Source organism: Rhinolophus hipposideros (genome assembly GCF_964194185.1).
Source record: "Rhinolophus hipposideros genome assembly, chromosome: 8".
Classification (NCBI taxonomy): domain Eukaryota; kingdom Metazoa; phylum Chordata; class Mammalia; order Chiroptera; family Rhinolophidae; genus Rhinolophus; species Rhinolophus hipposideros.
Window position 1 is genome coordinate 79,840,463 of NC_138054.1, and position 13,571 is coordinate 79,854,033.

The 13,571-nt window shown below is 39.0% G+C and overlaps 1 protein-coding gene across 12 annotated transcripts in view; it reads left to right on the plus strand.

Annotated features, from left to right (window-relative positions):
- Nucleotides 1–2,795: 2,795 nt before the first annotated feature.
- The window catches only part of HNRNPR (heterogeneous nuclear ribonucleoprotein R), a 33,243-nt gene continuing 22,467 nt past the window's right edge, over nucleotides 2,796–13,571 (plus strand). For 4 of the 12 annotated variants that reach the window (XM_081057754.1, XM_081057749.1, XM_081057759.1 and 1 more), the window contains exons 1-5: nucleotides 2,824–2,941; nucleotides 6,126–6,291; nucleotides 8,543–8,661; nucleotides 9,319–9,426; nucleotides 12,751–12,864. In XM_081057754.1, coding sequence (XP_080913880.1) covers nucleotides 6,135–6,291; nucleotides 8,543–8,661; nucleotides 9,319–9,426; nucleotides 12,751–12,864 — 498 coding nt within the window. In that variant the 5' untranslated portion in view covers nucleotides 2,824–2,941; nucleotides 6,126–6,134. Of the gene's footprint in view, nucleotides 2,942–6,122; nucleotides 6,292–8,542; nucleotides 8,662–9,318; nucleotides 9,427–12,750; nucleotides 12,865–13,571 lie in introns of all 12 variants that reach the window. The other 8 variants (XM_081057750.1, XM_081057760.1, XM_081057758.1 and 5 more) reach the window with 7 other exon arrangements.

The window sequence follows — 13,571 nt, forward strand, 5'->3', positions numbered from 1 at the left end:
CTTCAAGTTGTAAGTAGTAAAAGTAAAAGCTTCAGTTTGAATATTCTGGTACCCGGTAATTGTTTTAAGAAGCAAAAGCGTGTTCATTGATTAACATAGTAGCTCAGACCACAGATTTGGTGTGTGACAGGGAAGGATTGTGGAATGGCCTGGCTGCACTGTGTTATCTCAAAAGATTAGGGATATACCAGTAGCTGAAGCCCTCCTTAACAACTCATTTTTATTATATTTATTTGCATATCTGACTTGCCTTGTGAGCTCAAATGTAAGCTCTTTGAGGACAGAGATTGTATTTTATTCATTTTATGTTCCCTACTTTTAACAGTGATTTGTATATAAAGGGCATGCAATAAATATTTGTGGAATATTGAATTCATGAATACACACAGTCTCTTTTGGAAATGCAATGCTCAGATGACCATATTTTCTAAATAAAAGAATTAAGACATATGGTCTGAAATGGTGGAGTATACTTATAGGATCGTACGGCCAAATACTTTAAATATTATCCCAGAAAGTACTGAGTGATATAATTGCTTTAATTACAATATCCAGCCCAGGGTTTCTTATCCTGTGGCTAATGGACTTAAAAGAGTCTCTGAAGGGATTTCAACAGTCCTTCAACTGGGATGGAAAAAAATAGCAGCTTTATTTTAACTAATGTCCAACTGAAATTCAGCATTTTCTCCCGTTGTGAATGTGGCAACAAACCACAGTAGAATTAGCAGTACCTTTCATTGTCAATAGAAATCACAGACGTTTTTGTATCATATTATAGTTGCTATGGATTTCTTGAAATACCTTCTAATTGCTTTAAAATTTCAGTAGTTATTGGACCCCCTGCAAGATCTTGACATTTAATGTGTTAATAAAGAAAAAGATTACTGTCACAAATTTGTTTTTAAAATGTTTCCTAATCATATTTCAATATAAAGTTTCTTTTGTAATGCTATATATTTTATTTTAAAACCTAGAAGGGTTACATAGCTTTTACCAGACTGTCAAATGGTACAAAATATGTTAAGAACACTCAAGCTAGAGACTAATAAATTTTAAACTTCAAGGTCTTTCACTTTTTACCATGTCCTTCCTACCATGTTTCCCCGAAAATAAGATCTAGCCAGACAATCAGCTCTAATGTGGCTTTTGGAGCAAAAATTAATATAATACATAGTCTTATTTTAATATAAGACCGGATCTTATATAATAAATATAACATAATATAATATGATGTAATATAATGTAATACTGGGTCTTATATCAATTTTTGCTCCAAAAGGCGCATTAGAACTGATTAGGGTTTCAAGGTGGGAATTCCCGCCCATTCTCAGGAATTTTTCTCACTTTCCCGGTCCGACTCTCAAGATACAAACTGTTTTCTGTTCTACACGATGAATCGTTTCCACAAAGTGACCGCAGATACTACCAACCACCTGGGTTCAAGGAGCTGATTTTCCTGATTTCCCGACCAACTATTCTCGGGATTCGGGAACGGGAAAGTGAAAAGAACTCCTGAGAACGGGCGGGAATTCCCTCCCGGAAACCCTAGAACTGATGGTCCGGCTAGGTCTTATTTTCGGGGAAACCTGGTAGACTATTCCTATATTTGTATTCATCATTTTATAGTATTTTTGTTAAAGAACCCAACATTTGTTTTACGTTTCACACCCCATAGTACAAAACTTTGATGCACCAAGACAGTTAGCTCAGTACTGGGCACATAGTAAGTTTCCAATTATTAAGATTTGGTTGGTAGGGTCTGAGAAATTTAAATGCCATTTGACTGTATCTGGAAATCCTGCAGAGCACTGCTTGACCCTCCCCACTCCCTAACGGGTGGGGCTTTGGGGGTTAGGGGAGAGGGAGGGAAGGGCTGGCTCTACAGAAGTGAGTTTGGAGGGCTGTGGGATAAAACAGATTTGGATAACCGCAAGGACAAGGAACAAAATCAGTAGGCGCGGAAGGTGCAAAACAGGCTTAGAGATAACAGGAATTAGTTTCCTTTGAGGAGCAGTCCTTTTCCCTACACGGATGTTTGGCTTCATCTGCCCTATCTATTTATGAATATCAATGAGCTCCAAACCCTGTGGGAGAAAAGCCCTGCTCTATCATTTGTGAGTAACATTGTTTTTCAGTTTTGCCCACTCGAGTGATTTCTCTCACATTCTGAGCTGCTCCCAACGATGTGTGGGAAGGGAGCCAGGGAGACAGAGGGGCAGTGTTCCGATCGTTCCAAGCAATTATTTTCTGCACGAAATTCCCCAAACGACCAGCCAAATCCACCTTCAATCGTGTTCTAACCGGAGTCCAAAAGATGACCTAGAGGGAGGCCCGACCGCGTGGCGGTGGGCGTGCCTGGGGCGAAAGCTGGCGGCGGCGCCGCTGGGGGGCGATTAGGGACGCTGCGGGACCGGCGAAGGGGGGTGGGCCGCGGCGGAGAGGGCTGGCGCGGACGGTAAGGGGCGGGGTTCCGGAGGTGGCCACGCGGTGCGAGGCCTAGATCTCGTGTCGGCGGCAGGCAAAAAGGGAGGAGCCTCGACCCCCCAGGGCCCGGTGCTCCGCAGCCTCGCCTCTACCCGGGGCTTCACCACAGACCCCTTTGTGTTCCTGCCCCCGCCCCGGAGGCGCCCCAGCCAGTGGCGCTGAGTTCTCTCATTGGTTCAACCGACGGCTTCATCGATTGGCTCCCGAGTCGTCCGGCGTGGTACGCCTCTTATCGCTTCCATTGGTCGCCTGAGCTGCCTCTCAGGCCTTCGCGCGAGGTGATTGCCCGGCCACTCGGAGTCCCTGGAAGCAGTTCCGGGAAACCCCGCGTGCTGCCGGGATCGCGTCTCTGTCCATGAGGGGGGGCAGGGGGTGGCGCGCGCGCCATTTCTAGTCGTTTTCAAAGCGCCTCGCGCTGATTTTCACGGGCCCAGCCGTCGGCCCCTGCTCTGCCCTGGTGAGTCTCGCGCCGGCCCGTGGGGGGAGGGGCCGGGAGCCCCGACCGACCCTACTGGGCCCGGCCCGGGCTCGGCGCCTGGTCCCCAGTTTCGTTTTCCCTCCGAGGTCCCGGGTGGGGGTGGGGATGGGCTGGGGGCGGCTTTGGCCTCGTCTGGCCGCCCAGTTGAGGGCCTAGCCCTGCTGAGGCGCCTCCTCGCCCTCGTTCATCTCCCCCCCGCTCCTCCAAACCCCGGCCCGCGGCGCCGGCCTGCCGGGCGTCCTCCGCGCGGCCTGCAGCGGTCGGCAGTGCTTTTCCCGCCTCCGCCAGCCGCTCCACGCGGCCCAGCCGGCGGCCTGTAGCGCCCGCGATCCTATCGCATCTTGCGGGAGCCGCCTCGCTCCGATGTCAGCCGGCCTAGCCCCGAGTGGGATGTGTTGATGGTCGGGATGGGCTTGAGGGGGTGGGGTGGGCAGAGGGCGGGATGCAAAGCCCGGGTTACAGGAGCGGAGAAAACTTTTGTGGGAAGCCGAAGCCGAAAGGCCGCCGTGTGTAGGAAGCCTCCCCTCCCCCATTCTGCATGCTGCGAGCTGATTTGAAGGAAAAAATGACTATTAGAGGCCGTGAAACTTAGGCTTCAAGCGGCGCCTGAGATACATAATTCTAAGAATGTCCTAGGCGCAGTCAATTGGAAAGGCAAAATTATTTTTCTTATACGGTAGTAACCGTCTTGCCAATATTTAAAACTTAAAGCCACGGGGTTCTTGAAAGGTCCCGTCTTTTCACCCTGCCTGTTTGAGATTTTTGCTGCCCTCCAAGGCTGGGTTTGTGTCGCATGAGTCAGTCGTAGGATAAGGGCTTGACACTCCTAAATCATGAGATAACCGTTAGTTTTCATTTCGTTGGTTCTTTTACAGCTCGTCTCTTAATTTGCACAGAGATGTTTTAGGAAAAGTCAGGGAGGGGCGAGTGCTGAGTTCCCTAATTCCCCAGCAGCCCTTTTAAATCTTAATGAAATTTCTACTTTTTGCAAAAATGCTTAGATCGAATGACTCCAGTCACGTTAGTATTAGTATATTTGCTGCATCAGAAATATGGTTTGGCTGTGTGGCATTGTACTGAATTGAAACAAGAGTTTTAAACGGTCTCATGTGACCTAAAAGTCTTTTTTAAATGAGCACATTATATTTGGCTTGAAGAGAGGTTTTTCCTGGATCTGAAAGGTTTTATCTTCTGGAATCTAATTATTTTACATTTTTTTGTTAACGTTTACAAACTTTTTTTTTTTAATTTCAACCAATTTGAGAATCAACTCGCAGAGAGCCTTTGCGATGAATTGTAATCATAAATATTTCTGTCTTGTGCTTAATATGCAGCTTGTCTCTTTGCTTTACACATACTTTAAAGAGCACACCACTTTAACAGATGTTCATCGAACTTTCCTGTTAAAAATTTTCTTTCTTTCTGTGACTAATAGTATTTCCAGGTGCAATACAGTGAGGGTCTTGTGATGCTGAGAACTTTTAAGTTCTGATGATCTCATGGGTGTATTTGGGGGTGGGGGGTGCATGGGAAAACAGAACTATATGTTCACAAAGAGACTTTGGACTTTAGGATGCATCTATAGAAATAGATTGTATTCAGTAAACATACTCATCTTTTACTATAAGTAGTTTCTTGATCAAAGTATGCCAGTTTTGAATGTTTTTGTTTTGCCAGTTCATCAGAATTTGAGGCCTTGAGAAACATTTGTCCACCCAGAGTTTAACCACAGAGTCTGCGTCTGTATAGACATTAGTGGGCTATGAAGTCTTAATGATTTGTAATCATAAGAAGTCATGATATTGTTTATCTCATTTTCAGAGTAACTGCATTTTCCTCTCTTCCTATTCTGTTACCTCCTTCCTCTCGTCTTCCTTTTTCATTGACTTCAACTAAATATTAGTGGACTTTGAAATGAAAAGAAGTTGTTTTAAGTCAGAAAACTGCACCTGGTACATTTGCACAGTGTTCGATAAGCAGTCTGGAAGTGTGGTTATCTTAGGAGTTTTAGTGCTTTCTAGGAAACTTGTATTTTCTCTATAGGTGACTAGTTATCTTGAGTTTCATCATGAAAAGTAGGCTTTTTCTTGAGATCCACCTTCATGTTCTTTATTTCAGTATTCGTTACAATGTCTTTATTCTGCTGCTTATCTTCATCACATAATTTCACCACAGATAAATGCACTTTAATTCTGTCTTTTGAGGCAGTATAGAGACTTGCCTTGTTTGTTTTTATTATTTAATCACTCTCTTCAGGGAGTTGGTTCATTTCAGCATTACATACAGGTTGAACATACAAAATGATGTGGGTAGGTTAATCTGAGACATCTGACCTAAGTTTATCCTAATTAAGCAGTGTTTGTTGAAACAATTTGGAAGAAGTTAGCTTGTCCATTCCTCATTATGTTTTTGCAGCTTTATTTTACTGATATGAAAAATTCAGTATGTACTCATGATTTTTTTTTTTTATGAAGCAACCTCAACTATAGCTCGCTTTTTATTTTGTGTGGACTTAAAACAATCGTTTAGCTTTTAAACTTGGTCATTTTTTCTTTTAAATCTGTGAATGGCAATAGCAAATTAATTTTAGAACAAAAAATAATGTCAAGTTGTGTTTTTTTGTTTTAAGTGAGGCGGATAAAACCCAAACCACCAGTGTGTTGAACTAGAGACAACAGGGCATTTATTTCACACCTATCTTGGATTTGAAGCAGAGCTAGGAAAATTTGAATATTCTTAAACCTTGACTAAGTGGTCTGTGGGTGTTCATTATGTTTTCAAACCAAATTTTTAAAAACTGTATAAGAATTGAGAGCTGAGGGGCATTTTAGGATTTTGTGGTGATTTGTTGATATGCTTGTCAGGACACAACAGCTGCTTTTGTTAATTAGCTATTCTGCCTTAAGTAAATTCAAGCCTTTATTTAACCTAGTGTACATGAAGTTCCTTAAAGATCTAACGCTTCCATGTACATTATTTCCTATGGTTTTACAGGATTGTTATTCCAAATTTAGGTCAGATACATCACAAAAGGCATAAAATACTATTTTGATAGAGGTTATTAGCAGCATGTATACAAATTAGTTTAGATAAATCATGCATTGTCCTACAAACTAGTTATTTCTGGCTTAATGTAATATAGCTCCTGAATTTTTTCCAGCAGCATAATAAAATGGCTAATCAGGTGAATGGTAATGCGGTACAGTTAAAAGAAGAGGAAGAACCAATGGATACTTCCAGTGTAACTCACACAGAACACTACAAGACACTGATAGAGGCAGGCCTCCCACAGAAGGTGGCAGAAAGACTTGATGAAATATTTCAGACAGGTATAATATGCATTTCTTGTTTCTGACTGGTTATGAAAGTGAGGACAAACCACTTTGAATTTTATAGATTTTTTTAAGGTTAATTAATACTTATTGTTTCTGATCTATGTAGAGCTGAATGTTTGTTACTTTCCCTCATTGAGGGCATATTGGGTTTGACTTTGATATTCTTATCACATTATTTTGAAGCCTTCTTAGTGTTGAATATGCTGTCTTAGTTGTTTCAGAACAGTACATCAATTTGTCTTAGATTTACCACCAATTAAAATGTATGTTTCAGCGTACCAAATTTTACTTTTTTTTTTCTTAATCTAAATTAGTCATCATTTTGCTTTTACTTTTCTACTTTTAGCTTCTTAAAGGGATTGTTAAATCAGCTTAGGTCTGATTAGGTGGCATAATAAGAGGACTAGTTAGACTGTATTGTCTGAAATGACAATGTCAGACTCCTTGAGAGTTTGTGGCTTATCTAGTTTCTAATAGACAGAAATCCACATCTCTCAGTAATTTGGAAGTGTTCGGTTTGTAACAGCTGCTTTTATTTTTTAATCTAGAAGTCCCATGGTTAAGTGCTTAAGCAAATTTGAACATCTTAATATGGTCGGTTGTAAGTGGTTTGAAGTTTTAAAGAGGGAGAGAAATATTTACTCTTAGGGAGTGTTGTTCATAAATAAATGTGCCCTCCCCTTTTGGGGCCATGGATGGAAACGTTTTTCCTCAGTGTTTTGTGTGCCTATCCAGATTCTGGGAGAGAGAATTGAATTGTTTCACAAATGTGTATTAAGTACCGTAGTTCAAATATCTGGGTTTTTTTTTTTCTTTAAAAAATTTTAAATCTGAAAAGCTCAGGATAATTTCAGACATTAAAATGACTTATAAAAATGACTCCTGAGTGATGGTCGCATTTGAAAATCAGTCCTCAGGAACTTTCTGTGACATTCTGCCGTAGAGAATTGGCAGTGATCTGCTTAGAGATGCTCTCTTGCGGAGTGTTTTGTTATTGATAAAATGCTGATGGCTTGAGTGTAGGGTTGGATTAACAGAATGGATTGATGGATATCCTGAGTTGTGGCTTTGGGTGGTGGTATGGAATATTCAAGCAAGGAAACTCCAATTATTTAGACATGCTCATTTTGAGCTTTTAAAACAAATCAGGGCAATATTTTTAAAAAGTAACTTTGCAAGTGACATTACATTTATTTAAAATGTATTTACTGCATGGAATAAAGGTCTTTGTCTTTAACCACAATGGAGTCACTTTTGATGTTAGTTCATGTGGACTTGGGGGTTTTAATCTACCAAATATTTCCATTTTACATTGGATCAATTCTGAAATATATTCCTTATACATATGTATAGAGAAATATAACACTTAACAGATTTAAGAAATTATATTTTAAACTTAGATGTTCTGTGTGCAGTTAAATATAATACGTATATGGAATAATGCAGTGTATGTTTTCTGTATAGTTTACTTGTAAGTCCATAGTATAATCTTTAATGCCATTTAAAAAAAGTTGTTATTGTGTTGTGAATGCCACAGCATCTTTTAAATCTCAGCTTGACACTTCAGAAGAACAAAAAAAATGCCTTAAAATATGACTTTCAGAATTGATTAATCAAGCTGCACTTGCATTTGTAGAAAAGTTTAAAAGTATGCCTTTCCACATTCTGACTGCAGCAAAATAGATGCTTGGATAAACAAATGTGTTTCATTTTATCTTTGGTGCTAAGGAGGGAAAGCCTTTGATACTTTTTGGAGAGCAGAAAGAATTATTTAGTTAAAGTGGTTCTCATATTTTTTCCCACCTCTTGTGTGGTTAGCAACAACTACAACAGTTGATATAATTTGAAAGTTGATCCTTGGGAAATACAGTGTGTTCTTAGCACTCTAACATAAACCAGAATTTGTTATATTAATGCTTAATCTGTAGTACAATGTGTATATCAGATTTAACTTCCAAAGCTTAAACCTTTTGGGGAGTGGGCAATGGGGTTAAGATTTTTGTGTTTTTTTGTGGGATATGGGGATTGAAATTCATGTTTATAGGTATTGGCATTTTATTTTCATATTTGTACTCTTGACCTTTCTATGTAGTATTTGTATAGCTGCGTATATGCATATAGTTAAATGAAAATATATTTTGTTAGTGATAGTACTAAATATGACTATTCTTGATTAAACATTGCTAACACAGTTTAGATTTTCTTTTGTTGCAATAATGTTACCTCTTCTCAATTTAATTTTTAGGATTGGTAGCTTATGTCGATCTTGATGAAAGAGCAATTGATGCTCTCAGGGAATTTAATGAAGAAGGAGCTCTCTCTGTACTACAACAGTTCAAGGAAAGTGACTTATCACATGTTCAGGTAAGACCATTACTCAGAAATATCTTTGAGCAACTAATGACCTGAAATTATTTTCCTATTACTTTCTTTCCTGTAGTGAAGTGGTATTTTTTGTTTGTGACTACCTCTGCTTCTTTTAAAACAAAACATTAGTTTAAAGAAAAAAAAAAACACGATCTGCTTATGGCAAAGAGTTTTCAGAAACACACGTATAAAGTGAAAGTCTTCCCCTTCAACACACTCCTTTGTTTGCAGTAAGTTACTTAAAAAACTTTAAATCAAAGCCAAGGTTTGCTAATTTTTTACCAGTTTTTTTACATGTTTAAATTACTAAGATTTTAAACATTTTTGGATTGTCTGATCCTGTTTTATTATCTTGGAGGGAATAATGTAGGTAGAATAGTTTTGGAACCTGTGGCAAAGAATAGTCCAGGTGCATTTAAATAACAAATGAAGACTGTTTTGCCAGTGTAGAAGGTAAGCTCCCTGAGGCCTTGGGTGTCTTGCTGCTTTCTGCTCCAGTCTCTGGCACATGGTAACCACTCAGCAAATATTTGTTGAGTGAATGAATGAGTAAATATTTTGTTAAAATTCTGGTTTTCTGAAATTTAAATTTAATTATGTATTTGACCTTCAGTGATTCCTGATAATTCTTCTTCATTGAATTACTTATTCTAGAACAAAAGTGCATTTTTATGTGGAGTTATGAAGACCTACAGGCAAAGGGAGAAACAGGGGAGCAAGGTGCAAGAATCTACAAAAGGACCTGATGAAGCAAAGATCAAGGTAAAATTTGGTAATGAAATTAAATTTAACGATGAGATTGAATGCTTTTGTTCCTAGAGACAGTTTTCATAGTTCAATTCTTTAAAATTCATGTTTAGAAATGAAATAATTTAGAGAACATTAACATACGAATTTTGGGGGCAAACATTTAATTGTATGTTTGGTGGAAATCTCTGATTCCGAATCTCCCTTCTTCCTTGTTCTTGGGGCTATGAATGATACCTTTTTATTGATGCTTCCTGTAATAGTTTTTTTGGATTGATCCAGTCGTGCTTTGGTTCAGTTTCTTTCCAAGCACTTTGTTTGTTTTCTCTTGGTAAGGAGGTTTTATAACTGCTTTCTTCCTTTTCAGTTTTTATTCAGTTTCTTTATTTGTAGACTGGGAATAGTAATAGTGCCTACTCATATAGAGTTGTGAGGATTAAAGGAATTCAAGTATGTAAAGCACTTAGACTAATACCTGGAATGTAGCAAGAACTATATAACTACGAGCCATTATTATTACTATTATTATTTAGATAAACTGCTAGGAAAAGTAAATAGAGGGCTTTTAGTGAAAGACCAGTGAACCGGATTCCTTAGTTAAGTGGACGTTGATGTTTTGCTGCAGTAACAGACTTTGCAATTTGAAATAGTCATTTAGTGTTGAAGTTTTTTATACAGTTTTATGTAGATAGGAAATATAACTCGTAGTTTCTGTCATATAACTAGCCTATATAGAACTCCTTTGTACCTTTTCCCCTCACCTGTAAAATGACATAACCCTGTTACATTTTGGAAATAAATATGTGAAAATTCTATTTGACGTAATAATTGTTTTTTTAAAAAAATGATTACTATTCATTGTATAGGCCTATATTATTTCCCTAACGAGGCTATTTGTTCTTGGTAAAGAGTATATTAACATATGTAATATGTGTATATCACATGTTATACAAGTACCACCATGTATAAATCTGTAATGTACATATGAGGTCTGACAATTAAGTTCGTGAACTCATCCTAGAGAAAGTGCTACATACCTCATTGCTGAATATCACTACAGTCATCTTCGAAGTGCTCCCCTTGGGAAGCTATGCACTGACGCCAGCACCTAGTCCACCCTTCAAAGCAATTTTGCAACTATTTTTCTGGAATGGCCATCAGAGCTGTTGTTATATTACCCTTGCGTTCCTGAATGTCATCAAAATGTCTTCGTTTCAATATTTCCTTTATCTTCAGGTAAAGAAAGAAGTCATTGGGGGCTAGATCAGGTGAGTAGGGAGAGTGTTCCGATACAGTTATTTTGTTTACTGGCTAAAAACTCCCTCGCAGACAGTGCCATGTGAGCTGGTGCATTGTCATGATGCAAGTGCCATGAATGTTGGCAAAAATTCAGGTCTAACTTTTTCACGCAACCTTTGCAGCACTTCCAAATAGTAAACTTGGTTAGTTGTTTGTCCAGTTGGTATAATTTCATAATTAATAATCCTTCTGATATCAGAAAAGGTTAGCAACATCATTGCAACAAGTTGACGAACTTAATTGTCTGACCTCCTATTATGTATAGTATATTTTATACATTACATTTATTTCTATGTTAAAAGCATAGCAGTTCTGTTTGAGTCACAGGTAAAAGAATGGAAGGTCTGAGGTAACTGGAATCCCAGGGTTTCTCCAAAAAAATTTTTTTTAAATGTTCCAAAGAACTTTTTAAAAAAAATTTTATTTAAGTGTGTTTTTTCAGGACCCATCAGCTCCAAATCAAGTAGTTGTTTCAATGTAGTTGTGGAGGGCTCGGCTCACAGTGGCCCATGTGGGGATCGAACTGGCAACCTTGTTAAGAGCACCGCTCTCTAACCAACTGAGCTAACCTGCCGCCCCAATCCAAAATATTTTTGAAAACCACTAAACTCGATGGTGTCTAAAATCTCGTGTTGCTCTGACATTGTATAATTTTTAAAACCTGAATTGTAAAATACTCCCCTTTCTAGGTAGATTGCATTTCTTTTTTTCCACTGTGTCTTTGTACTACAGTCCTTTCATATAAACTAACAAACTTGAGAGCAAGAACATTATTTTCTTTTCTACAATTCCTCTTAGTACCTAATGTAATGTTGTGAGGAAGGTAGGAAATAAGAAACAGGAAGTTGTGTTTGTTTTGTGAAACCTGAGTATATTCATTTGGTAATTGCAAAATATTTTGAGTCTGAGACTCAGTGAGTCTATAAGCTGTATGAGAAATGGTCTGATTTTTACAGAACTTTATGTTATAGCAGGAGTACAAAACAAAAGGATCAAAGAAAATAGAAGTTAAATTATTTCAGTACAATAGAAAGAGTGGGAATGTGAGAAATGTGGGAATGTGGGCAATGAGAGAAGCTGCATGAGAAGTAGGACTGCTCTCTAACCAAGGATAGAGAACACTATTTGAAAAGAATCACTGGTGGATAGGAGTATGGTATCTAAAGGGAACAAGTAAGAAAAGAAGTCTAATTGAAGTAGAGAGGGTACAAAAAGAGGCATACTATGGTACATAAGTATGAAAAGGTAGCCTGGGGTCTGCTTAGGTCAATTTTTTTTTTTTTTAATTGGGGAAGGGGAACAGGACTTTATTGGGGAACAGTGTGTACTTCCAGGACTTTTTTCCAAGTCAAGTTGTTATCCTTTCAATCTTAGTTGTGGAGGGTGCCATTCAGCTTCAAGTTGTCCTTTCAGTCTTAGTTGTGGAGGGCGCAGCTCAGCTCCAGGTCCAGTTGCCATTGCTAGTTGCAGGGGGTGCAGCCCACCATCCCTTGCAGGAGTCGAACTGGCAACTTTGTGGTTGAAAGGACACACTCCAACCAACTGAGCCAGAGCCATCCGGGAGCTCAGCATCAGCTCAGCTCAAGGTGCTGTGTTCAATTTTAGTTGCAGGGGGCAGAGCCCACCATCCCTTGCGGGACTCAAGGAATTGAACTGGCAACCTTGTAGTTGAGAGCCCACTGGCCCATGTGGGAATCGAACCGACATCCTTCGGAGTTAGGAGCATGGACCTCCAACCGCCAGAGCCACCAGGCCGGCCCCTGCTTAGGTCAATTTTAATAATCCTTGCTCCCTTTTTCTGTTCTCATAACAGAAGGTGTGTCCTTGGAGCCTATAACTCTTTCCATTAAATATATGGAAAGGAGAAGTAAAATAAAGTGGGAGCAACGTGAGAGGAACCAGTGTGAATTTTAACATTTTTAAACCTAATTATAACATACATAGCCTAAGAGGTTGGGGTGCCTTTTGGAAAATATTAATATACAGACTTGTGTGTGACGTTTAATATTCGAGTATAAACAGATGTATAATTATCTTTAGGCCTTGCTTGAGAGAACCGGTTACACGCTAGATGTAACCACAGGACAGAGAAAGTATGGCGGTCCTCCACCAGACAGTGTGTACTCTGGCATGCAACCTGGAATTGGAACAGAAGTAAGTGTTCTTTAGTTGTTTTCCAAAATCTTTCCAGTTTGTAGATTATTCTATCTGTTGTGCGATTAGGAAAAATACTTTATTCTTTTCAGAGTTGGCTTTTTTTTGGGGGGTGGGGGTATCCACCTGTATTTTGTTGTCATCATGAGCAAGGATAATCATGTGACTGGTAGATACCCAAACACTTGGTAAAGGAATGCAGAATTCTTGGAATTGGTTGCTAAAACTATGCAACTAGCAACACACCATTTTACATGCTTTGGATGAGGTTAGTAAGGAGAAACAATTGCTTTATTCTATTTCTGGTTTTATTTTATATCTAATTTTGAACAGTGCTTTTCTTCCCTCCTTGACTCTCCCCTCCATCACATAGAAGGTCCTCAATATTTAGTGAGAGATTTATTGATGGGAGTGGATTGCACAAAGGAAGGATGTAAAGTAAGAAAAGGTTGAGCACATTGGTTTATACTTGAACAAAGAAGTAAATTCATTCTCCATCTGTGCCTTCGTAAAGGTTTCTTCATACACCTTTATGCTAGCCTATTCTAATCCTTTAAATGGAGAAAACTATGTCAAAATGTAAGCTCTATTATAGCAGGCACCTTTTCTGATTTGGTGTTTCTACTGGCTATATTTAGTGCCTAGCATAATGCCAGGAATATAGTAGGTAAACAATATTTGACAAATGATTGGTTATAATTTTTTCT